Source organism: Meriones unguiculatus, chromosome 16, assembly GCF_030254825.1.
Source record: "Meriones unguiculatus strain TT.TT164.6M chromosome 16, Bangor_MerUng_6.1, whole genome shotgun sequence".
In the NCBI taxonomy this organism is placed as follows: Eukaryota; Metazoa; Chordata; class Mammalia; order Rodentia; family Muridae; genus Meriones; species Meriones unguiculatus.
The window spans coordinates 65,270,076-65,294,702 of NC_083363.1; the positions used below are offsets into that span (position 1 = coordinate 65,270,076).

General features: G+C 42.2%; 1 protein-coding gene across 4 annotated transcripts in view; it reads right to left on the minus strand.

The window, feature by feature from the left end:
• Positions 1-23,094, minus strand: part of Uxs1 (UDP-glucuronate decarboxylase 1) — an 86,031-nt gene extending 62,937 nt beyond the window's left edge. The window contains exons 1-4 of one of the 4 annotated variants that reach the window (XM_060369977.1): positions 22,909-23,094; positions 2,919-2,946; positions 1,208-1,271; positions 909-952 (exon numbers count right to left, since the gene is read on the minus strand). In XM_060369977.1, the coding sequence (XP_060225960.1) occupies positions 909-952; positions 1,208-1,271; positions 2,919-2,946; positions 22,909-23,002 (230 nt within the window). In that variant the 5' untranslated portion in view covers positions 23,003-23,094. Of the gene's footprint in view, positions 1-908; positions 953-1,207; positions 1,272-2,918; positions 2,947-22,043; positions 22,063-22,908 lie in introns of those variants that run through there. The other 3 variants (XM_021654260.2, XM_021654261.2, XM_021654263.2) reach the window with 3 other exon arrangements.
• Between the last annotated feature and the right edge of the window lie 1,533 nt (positions 23,095-24,627).

Below are 24,627 nucleotides of genomic sequence, written 5' to 3' on the forward strand. Positions count from 1 at the left end.
TGTTAACTCATGTACCTACCCCCATGGCTCACTGGGATTATAGAGGTGGTAGAAAGACTCTAAGAGCTAAAGGATGGGAAGTAATGCTATTTTGGGGACAAAACATGGCCACTGCACTCATGAGCTCACATCAGCTATGGTTATCTGCACAAGATCAGGCCAGCAAAATCAATCAACATTCCAGCAGGCATCACTAACTGAATTCAGTGCATTACCAAAAAACAAGCAGCAAAAAAGTGAGAGATGGTGGGGTAGGGACAAGAAGGGAGGGGAGGACGCTAATCACGGGAAAACTTATTCTACAAAAATCAAAAGCACTGTACAGGAGAATCAACTATATCACCAGCATTGCAGGAGCAGCACATTTATAGAACTTTCATGTGGGTTTTGGGGTTCCTTACTCCAGTCCCCATTCTTACAGAGTAAGTACTTTATCCACTGAAATATCTTCCCAGCCCTAAAGGTCATAGTAAAAATTAACTTCAAACAAGTAGCAAACAAACAAAATTTCCCTTTTATTTTCCTAAAGGAAATCTATTTGCTTTCACAGAAATAGTCCTTAACAACAAAGGGTTTTAAAAAAATATATATTTTAAAACACCACATCCAGGACCTGGTGTGTAGTATACACTTGTAATTCCAGCATTCAGAAGACTAATCAGAAGGACTGTAGTGTGCTCCAGGAGAGTCTGGACAACACAGACAGACCCTGTCTCTAAACAACCACCACTAATTTTAAAACTTAGCTTCTTACAGAAGGAAAAGATCTCTCTTGAGAATTTCTTATATCATATGTAACTTTTCTGTATAATGAATTCAACAGAGATGAACATTCTAAACACCAATATTTCCTGTCACACGTAAGACATTCTTTTTTAAGTCAAAACAAAAAATGTAAATAGGCATACCTTTTTTCCAAATCTCTGATTTTCTCTCTTAATGGTTCAACAATCTGGAACAAGAACAAAAATCAATTTTAAAGCAAATGGGCTTTCCATTACTTTTGTCATAGCTTAACACTGGAGGATCACACAGCATAAGCAAAACAGATTTTTAACAGGGCACATGGTCTACAGACTGACAAGCAGAAAGTCTCCTTACGGAACAGAACAATGTTTGCATTTCAGAAGCACTGAATAGCATCAGAAAGCAAGGGAGATTGACAGAAATACAAATGAAACAGGAACAAAACAGAAGATAAACTAACCTCTTCAATCTTGCTTTCGATCTTTAGTTCACCATTTTCCTGGATAGACCTGTTGAGCAGAAAGCTACAGAACTGAGATCAGTTGAATGACTTTGTGCCTTGAAGATGTTACCCCAAAGCAAATCTTACTTATAGACCCTCTGCCTGTTTTGTTCAAGTACTGGCTGGCCATAGACGGTGTGAAGGAATTGCCTCGGGTCTATGAACAAGTGGTTTTATCCCACAGGTTGTTTTTATTAAACTAAATAATCTCACTTCCATGTTATACCCAACAAGAAATTTTAAGATGCAGGACATAGAATGTCTATAGGAGTCTGTGCTTGCCTACTGGGCTTTCACAGGGATAGCACACAAAATAGAATTATCCCAAGTAAAAACAGAGTACCTTTAAATGAGTACCCTACCTATGCACACACAATCGCCTTCATTAGGGGACACACACTGTCAGTGGGGATCAGATCAACATAGCCCCACCTGCCTTATAAAACCAATTCCACAGGAGGCTGCTGGGGGCTGGGAAAGCCAGCTTGTTTCTTGTGCACAGCTTGAAGATCCCAATGCCAACTTCCCCATCACAAACAGCAGTGCTACTCTTCCATATCCTGATACTAGGAGATAACAAAGTGGAGCAAATGTTTTCTTGAATAGAAAACTGCTTTATAGAGCAAATCTGCTTGCACAATGAATGTTTTTTACTCTTCAGCTGATTTTTAAGTGTTATTTTTTTTAAACTTGGTATACAAGAATTCTTACTTGTACCATAGATCTTTACAAGTATCTTTCCCACTTATTAAAAAACAAAAATTAAAAACCAGTTTGGTAATGAGTGGTTATAATCCTAGCACTTAGGAAGGTGAGGCAAGAGGATCATGAGCTTGACACAATCTGGGTTACACAGTTAGTCTTACTACATTGTAATACTGTGTCCCCAAAACAAGCAAAAAATAGGAACAACAACAAAACATGCACACTCAAACAAGAGGGTCCTACAAGCTTTAATCCCAGGTAGGAAAGAGGTCTAGTACAGATAAAACCTCTAAGACCCAAAATACCCTGAAATCTGAAACAGGATAAGCACCAACAAAAATATTCCACAGCTGACCTCAAGTGACAGGTCAGGGTCAAAACACAGGCTCACCAAAAATATCTATAAAGTTGCCTTCAGGTTATATATGTGTAAGAAACACAAGTGAATCCTGTATTTAAACATGGGTCCTATCCCATATAATTTCATTATAAATATTACAAAATATGAAAAAGAAAATAAATAAAACCCCTTTAAAATCTAAACACTTCTGATCCCAAGCATTTTGGAGATAAAGAAGACTCAATCTGTAGCTGGCTCCCTGAGGCAAAAAGGCAATCATGATTTCTCTACAACATTTTTCTGATTTGTACAAAAGGCCCTATCTTCCCACTCAAGCTACCCAGAATGCTCTTTACATATAAGTAGTATATGTCGACTGTGTGCACGTATGGGAGGAGGAGAGTGGAGGCATCCAACACAGAGTGACCATCTGATCTTCTCCAGGGTAAACTCTAAAATCAGCTGCATCCTTTGAGAACACACACAGAAGAAACAAAACAGCCAAATGTGTGAACAGTATAATATGGCTTCATAAAAAAACATTCAATTAACTCATGATCCAACTAAGTTATAACTGAGTCTATAAAACTCAACCATAATGCCCAAGCAATTAAAAACAATTACCTCATGTTAACAAAGTTGCCCCAAACAGCTGCAAGAGAAAGGAGAAAGGAAGAAAAAAAAATCAGTATTTAAATTTGTAACATTCAGGGATTCCAACTGATCAAAATTTAATTTTTAAATGCTTTCAAAGTTCACTGAAAAAAAAAATTAGGATTCACAAAGACAAAACATATACTCTGTTTTCAGAAAAATCAAGACTATAAAAATTAAAAAATAAAATTCCCATGGATTCTTGTAGCTCTGATATTTGGAACTCTAGGATATGCTTTGAAGAAAAACTCATTCCTCATTCCTTAAATTAAAGAATAAAATAAAAATAAAGTTGTGGGGTTCAATTGAAGTTCTCCCTATGCATGCTACATATTGATGTAGCCAGAGCTCAGAGAAGCTCACTGGGGCCTGAAATCATACCAGGCAGGAGTCCATCCTTTCAGCACTTACCCTCCTTCTTCTACAATAGGTACCTATCAGCTTTCTTTCTCTCTGGTCTTAGGAACCTGACAGGAAGATTATCTACCAGGTCCCTGGGCACATTTGCCTTTAGTAACTGCACAGAATTAGTCTTGACCCAACAATGACATCTTACCATACAGGATCTAAACACATAAAAATGTTGAGAATCCCTAATTCAAAATCCAGTATCTGAAATGTGCCCAAATCAAAAACTTTGAATCTTGGCATGATGCTGCTATAATCAGTAAATTTTATACCGTTAAATTCAGTTTCATGCTGAAAATTACTTAGAATATCGTACAAAATTATCTTCAAGCTGCAAGGGTAAGAAACAAATGAACATTGTATTTAGAATTCAGTTCCCTTCCCAAGACATCTCAAGGGCATGCAAATACTCCTGGCAAAGCTTTATGGTGCCGCTGTGTTTTTATACAAAGAGACTATCTTAGTCACTATTCTATTGCTATGAAGAGACTCCATGACCAAGACTTTTATAAAAGAAAGTATTTAATTGGGGGACTGCTTAGATTCAGTGGTTTAGTCCATTATTTTCATTGTGGGGAGCATGTAGCTGAGTTACATCCTAATCTGCAAGCAGAGAGAAAGAGCAAGAATGGGCTCTTGAAACCCCAAAGCCCACCCTCAGTGACATACTTCCTCCAACAATGCCATACCTTCCTAATGCTTCTATGTAGTAGAAGTTATGGTTTCTTTAAAACTCAGTTATGTTATGTAAACAGGTTTTTGTTTTAATCCCAAGTGTGAGATATGGAGTAGCTTTTAGTTTGTCCACAGAGGATAAAGGCCTGGTGTGGCTTGGAGAGGAGCATGGTCTTTGCCAGCTGGAGATAGTTTAACTCTGAGGACGCTTAAAGGGCATAAATATCACAGGCAAGAGAGGCTACAGGAGGATGCTTGGAAGAGACACTTTGAGGAATGCTCCAAGAGAGATGGACAGAGTAAGAAGGCTGCTGGTTCTGCTAGACTGCTGGATATCCTGAAAACTGAGATTGGTATTTTCCCAAAGAACTTGATGATCCTAACCAGCCAGAACTAAGTCTAAAGAGGTCTATATCCCCTGTCCCTACTAACCTTCCTTCTCTCCTACCTGGGGGTGGGGGAGAGCTAGATGGGAGAAAAGGCATTAAGGAACCACAAATAAGATAGTTTTAAAACTGGTGCCTACACTTCTAATCCTTTCAAAGAGTTCTAATCCCTGGTAACTAAACAGTCAAATATATGAGCCTATGAGGATCTATTTTTATTCAATCCAACACAGCAACTTGCAAAGGAAAACATTTAATAGGGAGGCTTAGAGTTTTAGAGGCTGAGTCCATGACCTTCACAGCAGGGAGAATGGCAGTAGGCAGGCAGGCATGGTGCTGGAGCAATGGCTAGGAGTTTACATCTGATCCACAAGTAGAGAGAAAAAATGCTAACTGGTGAGCTCTTAAACCTCAATACCCTAGGTGACAAACCTGCTCCAACAAGGCCACACTTCCTAATCCTTCCCAAACAATTCCATCAAGCTGGGGACTAAGTATTCAAATATATGAGCCTATGGGGCGGGGCCTATTCTCATTCAAACCATCTCAGAGACTCCAGCACTGCATTTATAATACTTGTCCCAAGGGTGGGTGGTTCTGTGTCCCCTCTCTGAAATCCACGGGCTTTATGCTGCTTCCACTATAAGGACAACAGAAGTGACTTCTGAATCTGGGCACAAGCAGCCTGGTGCTGCCTTACCTGCTAAGACAGTCAGTCCGGGGGCCCTAAGTCACCATGGAAGAAGGATGGATGGGGAATAAGTGAACACACTGTCAGCCAGGGCTGATTGTGTTGCTCTAGAGCTGCCAAGAAGCCACATGCTGGTGAGTCTTCCCAGCACCTGACTAATCTGAGCAAAGCCCTAGACATTATCACCCCCTTGTGAATTCCCAACCCACAAAGGCCATGATTCAATGTAATGATAGTTAAGTGGTGAAATAGCCTGAATCAGAGTAGAGCTGGGTCTATCACCTCCTTTAACCCACAGATATTCAGACATCAGTTCCAGCTCTGAAACAGAAGCAGGTATGAGCTGTATTCATTCCAAACAACCCATCTGTAGCATCTCCTTCATCAAAAGCAACAGCCTTACCAGTAGCTCACACCTCCTAGGCTTACATCATGAAGTCCTACTGCTATGGTTTGAATATCCCTTCAAAATTCATGCTTTAATTTAACTACCACTGTATTAGCAGCCTCCCTAACTCAAAGTACCTTCTGATTTCGTCCATCACACTTACATAATCCATCCTCTAGCTAACAGTGTCTCAACACAAATGAGTCTCTATAATAGACCCTGCTGTTAAGGTAGAAGTCTGGCATTACCGGAAGGCCCTGAGCTTGGTGCTAAATGACAGACTCCCTTCCTCAGCTGGGTTCCCTCCCCTCTGGCTAATCTGGGGAAACCACAGATCCTCTAAGGAGTATCACATAGCCCTCCAGGGAGATTACCAGGACAAAACCCTTTCCCAATAAGAAACCCGTTCAATGTCCACCTGGAAATTCCTTAAAATACCCTCCCCATGCCAATGAGATGTCTTGGTACCTTAGCTTTCAGCTAATGACCTTTTTCCAAACCTCTAATTATACCTAGAGTTCTTCCCCCACCCCTCACTGCCCATAGGATAATTAAGTACCAAGTTCCCCTCCTTATAATAGGACTGTGCTGCTACCTGTAAATGAAGCATCCTGGCACTCCTAGCCCCAGGAAATCAAACATTCACTCCTGAAATCCTTCCCACTGCCCAAAGTTTGTAAGTCCTTATTTTACATGAAATAAACAGGCCTTCACCATCTATTTCACCAAAGATCGTCTGAGACTTGCCATTTATTCTGGAGAAAAAAAGAACTTGCCTCCTTTTGAAAGATTTGGCACTAGAATCCCAGTTTTAGCTTCCAGCCAGGCAGCCATAGCTGCCTTAGTTGAAGTTCGACCACTGAGAACCACTTACCACCCATCCCTAAGTTACGACCAGGCAAACACCCTCTGCTGTTAGCAAACTGGCTTAACCAAAGGGCTGCAACACTTTGGTATCACCTCCAGCTTTAGGAACTCCCAAGTTTCTGCTGCCGCCTGATACCAGCAATCTCATTAAAAAGAGCTACCGTGGAAAAACTCTTTCCCACATCCCTGTTGTGATCGGGAGTCTTGTGCATGTACATTGATCTCAGAGTTCCAGCTATTCCTGGGACTCTGAGGTTCCTTCTGTTACCACCCAGACACGAGACTGTGCAGGATCTGGGGCAGCTGATTATGTGAAACCACTGCCCTATACTTAGCAAAGCAAGGTCCTGCATGACCACTGCAGCCCCATGTTCCCTCCAAATTCAGGTTACTTTTCTGTTGCTATGACGAAGTACTATAGCCAAAACAACTTACAGAACAAAGGGTTTATTTGGAATTACAAGTCCAGAATAATAAGAGTCCATTAAGGTGGGGGAAGAGACAAGCATGTTATCAGGAACAGAATGTTGAGAGTTCAAATCCTTTTCTATAAACATCAAGGAGAGAAAGCAAAATAGAAGCAGCATAAGTCTTTCTAATGACACAATTCCTCTAATAGGATTACATCACCTAAATTCCCCAAACAGTATCTCCAACTGAGGACCAAGTGTTCAAATGCCCCAGACTATGAGGGGCATTTCTTACCACACAGGTATACCCCAGAACTCCTATGCCCCTATTCGTAAGCAAGCTGTTGGACGAACCCTCTGTCATAAGGCTCTGCCACCACTTCTCTGGCCTCATCTCCAGGGTATCACACAACACCTAATATTCTCTTCACAAAGGCCCACCAATCCTTTCTTCCTCTTCTTCTGGCATTCCCTGATCCCAAATGACTGGCCCCTAAGATGTTCTTTTGGGGTCCTTCATCTGTTCACTTGTAGAACCCTCACTTGCACAGGGAGGACACATATGTACAGGTCTGAACTACCTGCACATAAACAATGTAGGTTACACAATGAAAACTGAACTAGCAAAGAATGAACCTGGTATGATGACTTTTAAATGTCAAGTTCCCACAAGTCTGAGCAGAGTATCAATTGAGGAAATGTCTTGATTGCCTTTGACTGATGTGGGAAGACACACACCAAATGTGGGCAGCATCTTCAGGTAGGTAAAGAAGCCATGGAAAAATAAATCATTTGCCTTTTGCACAGTTGGCCTTGCCTCTTCCTATCCAATTAAACTACCTTGTTGCTGATGATTCCTTCTCAGATATTAGAACTGGCATTTCCTGCCTGCCAATGTGGGATCAGAGTGGGACTGCTGGGGCATCAGCCTTTTGAACCAAGTAAATACCAAGTTCTTGATCTTCTATGGTATGATGCAGCTGTTATTACTATTTCCAGAGTATTGATTAAGCTGATCTGATAGACTTGTTTTATAATTATAGTGTGTGTGGGGGTGTTTCTCTAGAGAACTCAAACTATTACAGATGGTAACAAGAACCTTAATACAGTACTGGAGAGATGGATCAGTGGTTAAGAGCACTGACTGTTCTTCTAGAAAACCCAGGTTTAATTCCCAGCACCCACATGGCAGCTCACAACTGTCTATAACTCCAAGATCCTATACCCTCACACAGACATACATGCAGATAAAATACCAATGCACATAAAATAAAAATAAATAAAATTTAAAAAAAAAAAGAACCTTAAAACAGCTGAGACTGGAACCAAAGGCAGGCTTTAAGCTATGGTTTCATTATTAGTCCTGAACACTGTAAGAACTAGTTTGCAGAAGCAGAACTCTCATGCTCCACTCATGCAAAGGTTTCTTTCCATTTAAATGAGGATACAGGAGGGTATACACCTATCTAAGTTCTGTGCAACCATCAGATGAATGAGATGTGCTCTTCATGGAAAGTTTTCCTCCTTACAGAAAGATGGCAAATCACAGAACTAAAGCCATCAGCACATTAAAAGTACCTAAAGGTTTTTAGAGACACAAAATGCAAAGAAAGCTACCTGGGTGACTCATGCAGACACCTACAGGGTAGGCAACTGGATTAGCTAGAAGGGGAAGAGACTTTCCACGTGTCCTGGGTTAATTGAATGTTGACATTGTAAACTAAAACAAAATCTCAGAAGTGTATGTAAAATTTCCATAAGCCCAGAACCTTTCTATCCCAGCTGCAAACTGCCCTTAACACTAGGAGTCTGGCTCCCAACTTTACTTTGCGCTCAGCAGTAACAGGCCTATAGAGAAAAAGCTTACTGGGAATGAGCATTATAACAGTTATGTGACTAATTCTCAGAGCTAGAACTCTGTGTGCAAATCTCTGCCACAGAACCAATCATTCCTGACATCTGCAACAGGACACCCGTCCATCTCAGGCATATTTCCCTCCTGCATCACACTCAAAATTCTAGTCTGTGGAATCTCCTCTTAACAAATACATATCCCAAGTCTTTACATTTGAAAATTTAGAGAACAACATCAAATTTGGTGAAGACAGTAGGAAAAAATAGAAAGGAACACATCTACCAACTTTTCATCTCCAAAAAGCAAAACTACTTTGAAAAGCCAGGCATAGTGGTTCAAACCTTCAGAGGCTGAGGCAGGAGGACCATGAATTTGTGGCCAGTCAGGCTATATAGCAAGTTTCTGGGCTACATGGGCTCATTCTAAAACAAACAACAAAGAGTTGATTTTGTAAATGTCAAGAGATAAGTATTAAGTGATAAGGAGTATAAACTCTCCTCTACCCTATCAAAGGTGCCTCAGACACCAACAGAGGCCTGGGCGGTTTAGGAAATGCAATCACACTTTCCTCTGGCTTTTGCTGGTTAAACAGATGTTGGATGACCTTAAAGACATGTGGCAATATTATCTCTCAAAGAATGAAAATATACCTCCCCTACAAAAGGAGCAGTATCTCTCTAGATTTTCTTTTGAAATGGAAATTGAGGAATGAAGGAGGAAGAAAGGGAGGGAGGGAGGGAGGGAGGGAGGAAGGGAGGGAGGGAGGGAAAAGAGAAGAGAAGAGAAGAGAAGAGAAGAGAAGAGAAGAGAAGAGAAGAGAAGAGAAGAGAAAAGAAAAGAAAAAAGAAAAGAAAAGAAAGAAAAGAAAACTCCTTTTGTTCCTCTAGCACCAGACAAGGTCTGTGGGAGAAGTTATTAAGGCATTGCTCTCCCTATTGCTCTGGTACCCACAAAGCTCAAGTGCACCAGGCCTAATCATTCTAGGGTACAAACTAAAGAGACAGAAGTGGAAGACAGTACCTGGTGTGGGGGGGGGGCAGGAGTCCAACCTATCTGTCAGGTTGCTGATGCAGAACATGGCCACAAACACCACAAACAGAGCTGCAAACACTGTTTCCCACCTGTATCACCATCCCACCACAGACAGGGCTTAAGAACAACCTTAAAGATCCAGTCTTAGGATTACAGAGGCAAAGAAAGAAGGGGGAAGGTGGGAGCACTAGTCATAAGGAAAAAAAATTCAACTGTCCCTTCCTGATCTAAAGGGGCGCTGCCACCCAACCAAACCCAGAACACTCAGATCAACACGAACACTGTTATTTAAGAATATCTTTGTACTTCCACCTTTCACACACAGAGTAGCTAGTTTTCTATTTGTAGATTTTCTTGAAATTTAGAATAGTCTTAAATTTTTGAATGTTTAAATCAATCTTTTCATTTTGAGTTCATTGGGGCAAAGAGAGCCAGAATGTAGGGAAAGGGGTCTAGGATGACCACTTCTAAACCAAATACCCAGGGGCACAATTTGTACCTGTCCCTCATTTCACAAATATAACCCTCAGTGGGCTGTACCCTAAGTAAGGAGGCACTCTAAACTCATTTTCCACAGGGTGACCATCAATATGGACAGACCCTATGCAACACAGTTGTTCCTGGAAATCAAGCTAACAAGTCAGGGGGGCAGGGAGAGTCAAATGTGTGTAAAAATAGGAGTGTTGCAAGAGAAGGGATGAGACCAAGAATAAGGAGCAGAGGAGAGGGAAGGAAAGGGATGTGAGTAGTGGGAGCAGTAGGCTCCAGGTCAGGGAGTGGAAGGGATTACAATCATGAGGCAGGTCAAAGGTAGGAGTAAATTTAATGTATCTCTTTAAAAAGCAGATTCATTGCCACAATACCCAGAATAACTGAGGGTCTTGCAGACACAGAGCACAGTAGCCAAACAGATCACTATTGCTTGAGTCAAAGAACGTGCCATCCCATTATCAGTGAACTGAGGGAACTGAGGCTATGGAGGATTTGATCCGGACAAACTGACAATACACCACCTAGGACCACCACAGTTGTACAGGCCCCTCCTCCTCTTCAGCCACATCAAAAGTCCTGTGAAAAAAGACAGAAGGCTGCTAGATAGCCCACCAATAAGGAAAGAGCAGGTGGAAAGGAAAATACCTCCAAATTCAATCTAACCAAATCTAGTTCTCCCCTGACATCCATAGTGCTAAGATTCCAAGACTCCTTTCAGGCATGAAAAATTCACAAATGCTCAAGTCCCCCTCCTCTTGTATTTGTATATAAGCTAACATACACTTTGAAACATCTCTAGATTACTTAATACAACGTGAATAGTAAATATTATATTTATGCTTTTTGTTTGGGGACTCAGAAGAAAAAATCAGTATGTTCAGAACCATTTTTTTAATGTCTTCAATCCATGGTTGGTTTGAGCTCTAATAGGAATCCACAAATTCACACAGCTGACTGTACCTCTTGCTCCCTCCTGTACTGTCTGCACCCATTAGAGCTGCCTCAAAGTAACGTTTCTTTCAGGATTCATCTCATGAAAAGCTTACACACCTAGTTCAGGACTGCTGGATGGCTGCCATAACATAAGAAAGGGTTGGATCTCTAGCTCTGTGGTGGGAAGAACACAATTTAGTTGCTGTGGGAAAAAAATGAAGTTTTTTCCTTAAAAACTTAAAACACAATTACCATGTAGCCTACCTATAGAGCCCAAAAGACTAGATCCAGAGAGATGACTCAAAAGGTAAAAGTGCTTGGCACAAAAGCTCCCTGGAATCCACTTGAAAAAGGCAAATGGGGTGGCTTACAGCTGTAATAGCAGCACTTGTGCAGAAGCTCAAGGGCCATCTAGCCGAGGCATACAGAGCAGCAACAGAAAATACAAGAGGCCTTTAAAACAAGATAGAAAGACTGACTCCCCAAAAGTTACCCTCTGACCTTCACACTCACACCAGATTGTATATACAACCACCAAAATAAATAAAATTGTATTAAAAGAAAAAAATTAGGGGGAGGAGTAGGCATCATGAAATTCTCACAGAATAATAAAAAAAAAGAATTGAAACAAGGTCTTGAGCTATTAGAATGCCCATGCAGCATCATTTTCAACAGTAATAAGGTGGAAGCAACCTGAGTACTTATGATTGTTAGTGTATAGGCAGCCTGCTTCCAGATTGCCTAGCAACCTATGATGTCATCATGTGCCGATGCCAGGTGTGTTGCAGACACGTTTCAGCTGCACACCAGATATAAAAGACTAATCTTCCTCTTGCACTCTCTCTGCTTCAGTTTCTCTCCCTTTCCCTCCTCTGACTTTCTCTCTGAACCCCCTCTACCATGCTCCTCTTTCTCTTCTATGCTCTCCCACTGCCTCTTTGTCTCTATGTCTCTGTCTCTCTCTCCTCACTCCCCATCCCCACACATTAAATCTCTTCATTCCAGATCTGTTGTATGTGACATTTTTATTATTATTACAATGATCAGATGAATGAATAAACAGAAAGTGATGAATGAACACAATGGAATATCACTCATACTTAAGGAGGAAATTCTAATACATGTAACAATGTGGATGAACCTAAGTAAATAAGCCAGACACACACAGTATATGAATACATGAAAAGGAAGTTCACACTATGGTCATATAGCATTTTCTATGGTGATAAAAAACACATAACTTCCTGGAGCTGGAGGGAGGGCTGGGGGAGCTATGTAACAGGTTCATAGCATCAGTTGGGGAACATGAAAATGTCCTGGGGACTGGATTAAAAATAATGTGATGATGTTTAGCAATGCTGAACCATATACTTAGAAATTATTAAAACACAGGCTGGGCCAGATCCCAACACACACACTTACACACACACACACACAGCTAAAGTAGTAAATTTTATTATGTGTATTTTATCATAATCTTAAAACAACAAATCAACTTACCTAAAAGCTAAAAAATGTCATAGGAATTTTTTGGCCCCTATATGATACAACACGGACTCACTGCCAGACTAACCAGGGCTAAATGTGTAACTACTGTATGCCTCAATTTTGCCATCTATAAAATGAAGCATATCCCCAATTCAACTCACTGTAGAGTATGCACGTGGGGGTGGGGGCTATACCATATTAAGAAGCTCGGTGAGCTATTATGGCCTTTTAAATAATTCAGGTATACTGGAGTAAAGTTCATGATCATCTCACAAGACCTGCCTACCTTTTAGCTCCCGTAGGCATCCGAGGTACAGAATTCTTTCTCATGATTAGAGCTGAGCTATCCCCATACCTCCGATCTGCTGCTGCTGACATAACCGAGCTGCCTGTTTGCTTCTTCAAAACAAAGATATAAATGAAACCCAGGCACCTACAGTAATTATGTCAATGAGAACTGGCATGTTGTTTTCAGTTTCTGAAAATGCTATAAAAATGTTCAAATATACTAAGAATAACACTGTAAGATCTCAGCACCCTGACAACACTGTTTTTCTTTCCTAGTACATTCAGACTCCCTCTGGGAAAGAAAAAAACAAAAAGACTATTTGAAGAAGGCCAAATGTTTTCTGTTGTTGATATACTTTACTTATATATTTTGGTTAAAGAAACTTAAAATAGCTAAACCAGGAAGGCAAAAGAAACTGGTCAATAATCTGAAAGTCATCCTGAGCCTCTAGAGCCTCCACTGCCCTTCTGGCCCACAAGCCCTTTCATGTGAAACTCACCCCAGCAATGCCTTTGTTTCCATAATGTTCATCAATAAAAGCCTTCAGTTCTTTATACATACTGGCCTTTCTGCACTGTAGGTTTTAAGTATTTATCCCTGAAAAGCATAGAACACAGGCATTTTCTAAGGAAAATAGCAAGGTTTGCCCCAAGTTAGAATTTCTTGAATGACAAATGAAACCACTTTCAAAAAAGAGAGACAGCCCTAAATGACTGTGCCTTCCTTGCCTTGATGGTCAAGTCTACTCTCTCAGATGCTCTTAAAACCACAGTATTTGCAGCATATAAAGACATTTTCAAAAGGCAAAGGTGGTATGAATATGGGTCCAGTGCACACAGAGAATCTGGTTACTTGTGTCAGTAATTAGAACCTTATTCATGAGAGCCCTGCAACTTCACAGAAAACATTCCTGGATTTGTGTGAATGAGTCAGGCAGCTGTGACCAAGTTCCATAGACTTCATGACTTATATATAAACAAGCTGTGTTTCATACAGTTCGAAGGCAAAGAACTGTGAGGATAAACAGGCTTTTGTTTTATGAGAGCTCACAGGTTCACAGATAACATGTTCCTAACATATGGTTACATGGTGGGCTTGTAAACCAGTTCTCTGGGACATTTGTATGCCCGAGAACTCAATCACTTCCCAAGACTCCACTTTCTCAACATCTGAATTCCAGACCATGGTCAGTCCACAGCGATGGCCCTGTAGAGCATATGCCAGAGCTGAAACACACTAGTAGGTCTACCACTACCAGGCAGCATCCACGAGAGGCAAAGTTCAGGGCAGAGAGGCCTGAACTAAGACAGCCCATCGATCTTCCAGAACTCAGGCTCCTCATTCCTTGCCTCTTGTAGCTCTTGCTCAGGTTCCCCTTTACCTTCAACTCCTATATACAAATGCCGTCCATCAGCTGAATGCTGCCCTTATACTGAGAATGCCCTGTTCCTTCAGATTTTGGTGGCCTGTTTCTCTATCTTGACCAAGTTCTAAAGAATGACATGAAAATTTGGAAACTGGAGAGCCCCAGATCCTAAGCCCTCCTCAACTCTCTAAATACCAACCCAGGTTCCCAACAAATCCATTTATTCTGTCACCAAGATCTCACAGGCAAAGAGCTTTATGCCATGGACCTATTCCCACCTAAAAGACTTATCTGTGACTTAAGGGCTCCTATACGTCCAATCAACTGCAAATGGGAGTTTCTGTGGCCCCTCCCCCAGTATAAGAGTAGCTACAGAACTCAAAGGGCACACTGTTTATAATTACTAGTTTGCCTGCTTGTTTGTAAAGTATTTAGCCAGAAACAGTCAAATGAAGCAGCAACATAAGCCAAGGTCAGGAGAACTAGGTAGCAACCATGCCTCTCCCATGCCCTCCAAGGAGCTTCACCAATCCAACCAGGAAACTCAAATGTCATTGTACCAAGCTCACTGTTCAGCAATCATATGTCTAGTGAGTGGGGCTGAAACTTCCAGTTCAAAAGCAGTCTTCCTGTGACCAGCCTAGGGTCACAGGCTAAACCAACTCACTATCATAAACTTGAGTATGTTATGAAGGGGCAGAAAACATTCCCATCATTCAGAATATTTCAAGGGTTTAGGACAAAAACTATGCCAAGAACCCAGAACAAAAACAAATATAACCTTATATTCTACCAAACCAGGCTTGAGATGCTGTCATTTATAACAAATAAGAGGAATGTGTACTAAAAACTCAACAGAAAAGGCATATCTATAGCTTTCAAACATTTGAAAAGATGCTCAGCTCACTCAACAAGAAAAGTACAGATTAAAACTATGAGGAATAGTGTTAGGTAGTATCTTCGTTACTGCTCTACTGCTATGAAGAGACACCAAGACCAAAGCAACTTACACAGGAATCATTTAACTGGACGCTTATAGTTTCAAAGTGTGAATCCACAATCAGCATGGTGGAGAGCATGGCAGCAAACAGGCAGACATGACACTAAAGCAGTAGCTGCTGAGAGCTTACATCTAATCCACAATCTAGAGACAGAGAGAGCAAAAGACTGGGAATGGCTTGGGCTTTTGAAACTTCAAGGCCTACCCCCAGTCAAACACCTCATCCAACAAGACCACACCTTCTAATCCTTCCCTAAAACAGTTTCACCAACTCAAAACCAAGCATATGAAACCAAATATACGTGCCTACAGGGGTCATTGTCATTCAAACTAACAAAGGTGGCTAGATTACATTGGCATAGCATTTGGACGCCAACAGCAAGAAGTCTGAACCCCATCTCTGGCTCTAGGTAGAAACATAGCCTTCCAAACTTCCTCCAAATTATACATTACAAAGACACTGTTAACTGTTTTCTCAAAAGTTAATTTAAAAGGTCATCCTGAGTGAGGTATCCCAAAAGCAGAAAGACACACAGGGTATATAGTCATTCATAAGCAGATATTAGACACATAATATAGGATAAAGATACTAAAATCTGTATACCTAAAGAAGCTAATCAAGAAGGACGACTCTGGGTAAGATGCTCAATCCTCATTCAGAAAGGCAAAGAGGATGGACATCAGAAGAGGGAGAAAACAGGAAACAAGACAGGAGCCTACCACAGAGGGCCTCTGAAAGACTCTACCCTGCAGGGCATCAAAGCAGATGCTGAGACTTAGAGACAAACTTTGGACAGAGTGCAGAGAATCTTATGAAAGAAGTGGGAAATAGTAAGACCTGGAGTGGACAGAAACTCCACAAGGAGAGCAACAGAACCAAAAAAATCTGGACACAGGGTTGTTTTCTGAGACTGATACTCCAACCAAGGACCATGCATGGAGATAACCTAGAACCCCTGCACAGATGTAGTCCATGGTAGCTCAATGTCCAAAAGGGTTCCCTAGTAATGGGAACAAGGACTATCTTGGACATGAACTGATTGGCCTGTTCTTTGATCACCTCCCCCTCAGGGGGGTGCAGCCTTACCAGGCCACAAAGGAGGACAATGCACCCACTCCTCATGAGACCTGACAGATTAGGATCAGATGGAAGGGGAGGTCTTCCTCCCCTACCAGTGGACTGGGGGAGGGGTATGGGTGGAGAAGAGGAAGAGAGAGGGGATTGGGAGGGGAATAGGGAGAGAGCTACAGGTGAGATACAAAGTAAATAAACTGTAATTAATAAAAATAAAATTTTTAAAAAGTTAATTCAAATGGGCCTGTCAATCACTTAGCCAGAAGACCATCCCTTCATGAAAGTTGACAAAAATAACTAATGAGATATATGTATACATACATTCCAGAGTCCTTCCCTCCATGTAGGTGTTTACCCAGCCTAATTACAAAGTCCTCTAAGACAGCCAGCTTGTTGGCGTTCTAGCTCAAGTGTAACATGTTTTCTCTCTCTGATTTCTGGATACTGTCCAAAACCCTAAGCTTGCCAACCCAGATACTCTGGGCATTCTCACTGTCTCCGAACACCCTGCCCCTGCCCCCTCATCCTTCAAGTTGCTTCACTGCTAAGCTTAACTGCTTTCTGCAGTCTAACTCATAACCTATAACTTCTTTCTCCCCCATTCTACTTCCATTTACTGGCCCAAATCCTTGGCAACTACAGGTACTGTTCACCCTGTCTCAAAAGAAACCCAACCAATGCAGTGCAGTTGCACACAGCCCTTTTCTGATGAGCCCACCTACTTTCACAACTTTCTCTTCCTCTTTTCTATCCCTCTCTTCCCAGCAACTGTGGATTTACTTCTTGCCTGCCCATTTCTTTTCCTCTCTCTATGGTCCTCGGGCTCCTTTTGAGTCGATTTTTAAGTACTTTTATCAATGAATCTAAGAACCTACAAAAGAAAACTCTTAACTCCTGTTTTCACACTTGAGTTAAACAAAAATAAAATTTCAAAGAATTACAAATACATCTTGGGGTGAAGGCACTTCTCACAAAGCTGTGGAAGCCTGTACAGAAGTCTATCCACTACAGCAGTATCCCCCATAAGATACTGGTCTAGAAAAATATAGCACTGTTCAGAGGATTGCTACACATCAATAAAAATCCTCAACAAATCCTCACACATCTTAACAAGATGGCAGAATGCATTTCTCTTATTCTAAAAACAATTAATGTGGTCAACAACAACTACCCCCTGGAAACTAATACAGAGAGTAAGAAAAAAAGGAAACAACAGAAAGATAACAGTAAGTGCAGATGGATTAACTAAATTAGAAAACTATAACCTGCACCTCCCCCCCCCCCCATATAAACACTAGACCAGGCAGGAGAACTAGGTACCTACAGAATCACCTACAGTTATGTTTTGGACATGCACTTGTAAGTGAAGCAATGTGACAGCTTTCCCTTCCAGTTCATCAGGTTTGGCATCACTAACAGAAGAACCAACCCAACATTGCTTATCCCCAATGTGATATCAATTAGAAGCATTAATTAGGAAAATTGTTTTTGGTGCTAGACAACCACTATGCCACAGAGCTATAGCGCCAGTCCATAACAAAATGTGCAGCCAAATTTAACAAAAAAAAATGAAGCAACCAGATAAATCCTTCAGAAAAGTTAAACGTAATAAGAAACACATTGTGTCTATCTGTGTGTGTACACATATGTGTGAATAAGGCCATTCATTTAAGAATTTACGAGACATAGCAAATGAAATGCAACGGGTACATCTTTACTGGATTCTATAACAAACAAAAACAGACTGAGGAGAGGGCTCAGTGGTTGCTTACGATACAAGCATGAGGGCCTGAGTTTAGATCCCCAGCACCCACGGTAAAAGAGATTGCAAAGCAGTGCATGTCTATATAATCCCAATGCCAGGGAGTGAGAGACAGGAGGATCCTGAGCTTGCTGGCCAACCAATCTATCCATATCGGTGAGCTCCAGGTTCAGTGAAAGGACAGTCTCAAAAAAAAGATGGAGAGGAATTGAATTGCTCCATCATCTTGAACATGGCTAATTGCCAAACCAGAAGAAGAGAAACAAACAGCAACAACTTAGCTTGCTTTCACATCAGAACACTCCCCCAAAGGTGAGGATCACCATGCCTGCTCTGTCCCTGGCAGGCCATGGAAATGGCCACTATTCAAGGCCACCAAGCGGAGAGATAATGCTATCAGAGAAGAGTCTGTAGGTTGGCAACAGTGGCTACTAAGGGCACAAGGCAGAGCCTAATGTTTTCCAGAAACATTAGAACTGACTTCACACTTCTCAAACAATACTAGAAGCTGAGAAGGAATGGAAAATGCTTCCAAAACCTGGAAAAAAAAATGCTTTTCTGGAATTCTACCTTCATTCAGTCCCTAAATATGAAGGCAAAAAAAAAAAAAAAAAAGGCACTGTGGATAAAGTGTGAAAGTGCCTGATTGGAGGCAGAGCCAAAAAAATTGAGTTTAGCAGCCTATATACCCAGCCACACTTCTGGAAGGTGCCATTACAGGGATGCCCTAATACTTATAGTCTAGACAGACAACTGGCAGAAAAAAATCAGGCTGGATCAGTCATAATACAGAGAAAAGAACTACATTTAAAATGGGGCAGGGGAAATAGCCAAAAACAAAAACACAGGGCATGGCTCCCATCCAGTAGCATTTAGTCACACATATAAACACCAAATGATCTCAAATATACTATATGGACATGGGGATGGGGTCAGCAAGTATATGGTAGAGGGGAAAGAAAACAAAACACCTAATCACTTTCCAAAGAATGAAGTCATGTTTCAGCTCCCTCTGAAACAGTCAAGAAGCATAAAATTCAGAAGTAGAGTAAGACCAAAACCATCAAAATTATGAGCCAGAGCAGGGTGCTAAGTATAATGGTAGCAGAAGAAGCTGTCAACTCACCTTGCAGAGATTATCTGACTACAAGCCTTGCAAAAACTCATCAGATCTTTTCCAGTTCTATCCAGGTTGAAAATAAAAAAATGCTATGGATAAACATTTTGAACCTGAAGGTTGCAGTGAATTTCAACTCACTCCCTTGGGAAGTTACTGGGTTCTCTCAATGTGCACTGCCCTAAATACCACATGGCCTGATACAAAGGCTAGGGAACATCATGCAGGAAAAAAAAAAAAAAAAAAAAAAATTCAAGTGCAACGTTGAGTCAGGCTAAGGAAACACATACAAACTGCTCTGGCATAGAAGTTACTTGAGAGCAAGAACAGTAAAGGCTGGAAGAAAGAACAGGGCTCAGAGAACTTGAGCTCTGCTCACAGAACGGGGGAAAAAACATTTCTAGAAAGCAGACTAAAAGGAAGGTGTTATAATTGGGAATATTTGTGTATTGTTACATAGAGGTGACAGTGAAATTCTATTATAACAGGAAGGTAGGATTATTAATAAGGAAAAACAGATTAGAAATCACAGGCATACCAGAACTAGATTATAACACTGAAGACAACACACTTTGGCTGCAGGACATAGAAAAATCAAGCTGGAAACGACATGAAACTGTTCTCCCTGCTAACTACATTTCATAGTGGCAAAAGGTGTCACACAAGCCGCTGTGGGGGGAATATCATTGATGGTATCCTTGCAGGTAACCCTCATGCTATAATACCAACCTTCCATGCAAGATGTGCCCAGTGTTGCAATGTAACAAAAGTTATAGAGGGTAGCCGACTGCTTTGGATTGATTTGAAGCCTGCTCCACAGGAATGAATTCAGATCTAGAGCTATAAACCTGGTTAAAGCCCATGGCTCAGAAGTAGGTTCCAGGGGCAAACCTAATACTGTTGTTCTGTTCTAATAAGAGGACATGTTATCAAACTGCTTCTAAATATTTATGCTCAGATCTACAGGTTAATGCTGGCCTCAACATTGGCCAGAGAAGCTTCTCTCTGCAGTTAATGGAGAGATCTGGTCACAGTGCTGGCAATTAGTGACAAGTGCTCAGCCCTAAACAGACATTTATATCACCCCTTGCCCAACATCAGGGAACATCTTAGAAAACAGGAGGAAAGAACAAACCAAAGGGCTGAAGGATGCAGAAGAGTGCTCTGAAATGCTGTCTTTAGGACATGACACAAACACTGTACCCATGAATTCACTATGCAAGATCAAGTTAACAAGAGGGTCAACATGGAACAGGCAGCACAAACTGACTCAGTGGGTTACTAACAACAAAAAAAAGAAGACATGAGGAGTTTGCAGCATCCAGGGGAGAGGAAGGGTGACTTGGGGTGTATATGATCAGGATACATTGTTTACATGTATGTGAAACTGTCAAAGAATAAAAGATACTCTATTTAAAAAGAAATCAGACCACCAGACTACATTTTCAACAACCTGTTACAACCAATCAGAAACTCTGTAACATTTTTGTGACAAAGCAATTCAGACTTAGCACAACCAGTCTATTAACATTATCTCCAACCTAGCCTTTAAATTCTCATAGTTATATTCAGAACCCATTCTCTGAGCTGGACCACGACCTCCCTAGCCTCCCTGCTCCAGTCCTTGCCTGCCTGAGTAGCCTCATTATTGTGCTGCAATTCCATGCTTTCAGAACACTGTTCTTCCTTGCCACAGGACCTCTTCAAGAGCTGCTCCTTCTGGAAACATTCTCTCCTGTGAATTCCTACATAGCCTTCATTCTCAGTTCACATCCTGGTTTTTCAGGGAAACCAACATACCCAATTGTTCTCACTTGGGAGTCCCTGCCATAAACTTTGAACATTCCCTCCTATCACATCAGTTTGTAAACTTAACCTTAGTTACATGACTACTGGATTCATGTCTTTCTCTTTCCTAGCAAATAGTTCTCAAAGCAGTATCTCCCTCAAAAGGTCCTCTGGATTGCTGAGAATCTGAAGCCACCCTGGACTACAAGGTAAAACAAAATACACAAATAAGCAAACAAACAAAACAAAAATAAATAAAATCTTCGCTAAAGCACAACAATAGCATCTTAGGAAAAGCTCTTAGAAACGGAAATTTTTCAGGCCATATCCCAGACCTGCTGAATATGAAACAAAGTGTTTTAAAACCTACTGTGCGACTCTGATGCACTCATGTGAGAACCCTGCGCTGAACTATTATAGGCCTAGGTCCTGTACCATCAAGGCAAAGCTTGATGTGTCTACACTCCATGCTGTGCCTTGCTGCCACAACTGACAATGTCAAAGACCAAGTGAAATGTGTTGGTCAAATAAATGACTTCGTAAAAATTCTTGCTATAGCTTCATAAATTCCCTACCTAGTAATTGTAAACACCTACGTCTCATCTTGGAAGCCCTCCGTAAGTAATTCAGCACTGAAACTGCTGTCCACCCTTCCAGGCCGGAATGAATCTTGGCTCTCTAAGACTAATAAAGGTGCTAGTCTCTCATGTTCTTAATTACCTCAGCCATAAAATAGTAATAATAATATTAACCATGGCAGGATAAGAATCGTACTAGACATACAGTTAAACACTCAGCTAACTTAGGCATTATTATTATCACAGTAATAATCACTATGTAAGGGGTCTTCTTGAATATCATCTCCTTTCAGTACAGACCACACCTATGGCCAGTTCTTCCTTCCTTGCAGAAACTAATCAGATATACCAAACAACCCAGACCTAAAACTTCTCCTAGCAACCAAAAGCCTTTCTAGAGCTTCCTGGCTCCTCCTCCAGGAACATCGAGCTGTAGTTTATCCTACTACCTCTTCATCCCATCAGCTGAACTCACTTTCCTAAGAACCTACTCACCTGGGAATCAAGACCTGGAAACTCAATCACTTAGCAGTTTTCATTTGCGTATGTTTATCTGGGTGGCCAGGATTCAGAAGGAACTCACGCTGAGAGCTATTTTTGGCTCAATTTTGGTACTTGGTAAAGTATTAATAGCAGCTATTATATCCCCGTTGCACAGCTAAAAACAAAAACAAAAACAAAAACAAAAAAAAAACCAGGACTTTGCCTTCTCTCTGAGAATCCGAGGGCCCCTCTCCAGTTACCCACCCTGCCAGGTCCCTTATGCTACGCCTCCTTCCTGGGTTTGGCCCTAGTCCCGACACGCTGAAGGGTACTGGCGCGCGGGGGATGAGGTGGGAGGGAGGGTCTGTGCGCCTGGACACCGGAGCATGGCAACACAGCATCCACCGGAGATGGCAACACTCGGCTGCTGAGTAATTTTCCGCGGAGAAAATACTCGGAGCGGAGACTCTGCCAATAGTTACAGTATTTTTATCCTATTTAACCAGCACCGTACCCAAGGGTGTCCCCGAGCGGCACTCTCCAGGATCGCTGGCCGGGACCAGGGCCGGTTCCCCGGATGCCATGGACAGCAAAGCCCCTCAGGTCAGCACGAGCTGGCGGGGGCAGCGAGGTCGGCCGGAGTCTCGGGGAACATGACCACCGCATCCGGGGCACAGGCCCCTCCACCAGCCACCAAGTCCGACGCCGGGCCTACGCGGAAGCGGGCTGCAAGACGGCCAGCGTCTCCACTGAAAAAGTGCAGCCTCGTGGAAGCGGGAACCCGGTTCCCGGCCCTGCACAGACTGCGCTCGGCCGCAGCGCCAGCTCCCAGCCGCGCGGGAATGAATGGACTCCCGCCCACCGCACGCGCACTCACAGGCGGCATAGGCGAGCAGCGCGATCGCCAGCAGCAGCTTCATCCTCCTGCGGTTGACTGAAGAGACCAGGCGCAGCAGCCCCTTGCTCACCATGCCCGGGAACCGCACCGGACAAGGGCCTGCAGCGCCGGGGAGCCGCTGCACAATGCGCGGCAGCCCGAGCCCCGCCCCCGCGCGCCAACCCCACCCCCGCGCACCCGGCTTCCTGCCGGCTGCGCCACTGCGCTCGCGCGGCTCCGTCCCGACTCCGCCCACAGCCGCGCCCCGCCCTCCTCCTCCTCTTTCACCTCCTCCTCCTCCTCCTCCTCCGCCCCTCCCTCAGGCTCAGCATAAGAAGGTGTCAATCAAGAAGGGAAGGGCGGGCACAATGAGCATCGCGGAGCGCGCGTGCGCAGGCCGATGAGCTTTCTTGTCTTTGCTGGCAGGGCAACGGTAGACGGTTGACGGGTGTTGCGAAGGACAACCATATCCCATCAGGCGCTTGCGCGTTCCTGGCTCTGCGCCGCCGATGGCGCTGTTTACCGGCGCTGACAGAGCTAAACAACTAGTTTCCTGTAGTTGGTGTGTCCGTGAATGCGGAGTTTAATAAGTTGCCTGGCCTTCCGAGTTCCAACAAGGCAAGAAAGCGATAAATTCCAAAGACGCTTCTCTTAGGATCGACAGCAATTTATTTCTTTTAAAGATAGAGCGCATCGTGAAGGTGTTGCTAATCATAGGAATTTAGGACAAACTATGTTCAAGGGTGACATGGAGGCAATAGAGGGATCATTAGAGGGAGTTGATAGCGGACTAACTATGATCAGAGTATGCCGTATGTATATATGAATATTTCATAATGCAAGCCATTGCAATTATTATATTCCAATAAAATTTCCACGATAAAGGAAGAAAGTAGATAAAATTGAGTAGTTTGCCAGGCCCAAAAAAAAAAAAAAAATCACAACAATCTTTGATGTGTGGATTGTGATGTTGTGCTACCTGTCTGAGATACCTGAATTCGTGTTTTTGCATTGTTTATGGGAGGTAGTTGTAAGGGGGTTACTTGATTGATACATATCAATTTGAATAAACCAGAAACTTGTACAAACCTCCTTAAGTCCAGCTTTTCTCTCTGTGTTGCTTGCTTGCTTGCTTCCTTTCTTACTTTTTTTTTTTTTCCTGCCAGGCACTACTGACAGCTTATTGCTGCTAGGATGAAGTATAGAAAATCCTGCCAGCATCACCATCACTAAAGTTTATGCCACCCAGAAGGTGTTGGTGTCTCAAGAACATGTGTGCCTAGTACTTGAGGGATGGAAGATGCAAAGAGGTCCTAGAGCTTTTCTGTAAGGCCTGACCCTGGTAGCTCCTTCTAACATTCCCACCTTCCTTTTCTCATCCACCACATCCCACCTCCTTGTAGGTTCAGAGCTCCTGCCCCATCCCACCTTGCCCTCAAAATCAACCCCTTCAAATTCTTCCAATGGATGTGTTCACAATAAAATAAATAAAATAAAATAAATATTTTATTTATAAGACAGTGTCCTTGACACTTGGGCTAATTAAAAAATGAATCATAATATGACCCCTTCCCTAAGGGGGGAAAAAGCCTGAGGGGGGCTTTTTTAAAGCCATTTCTTAAACTTTAACAATATACTAAGGACTTTAAACATTACCACATTTCATTTGGTTATAATGCTGTGGTTTTTGTAGCAATAATTATTTGGAGGGGGGTTCAC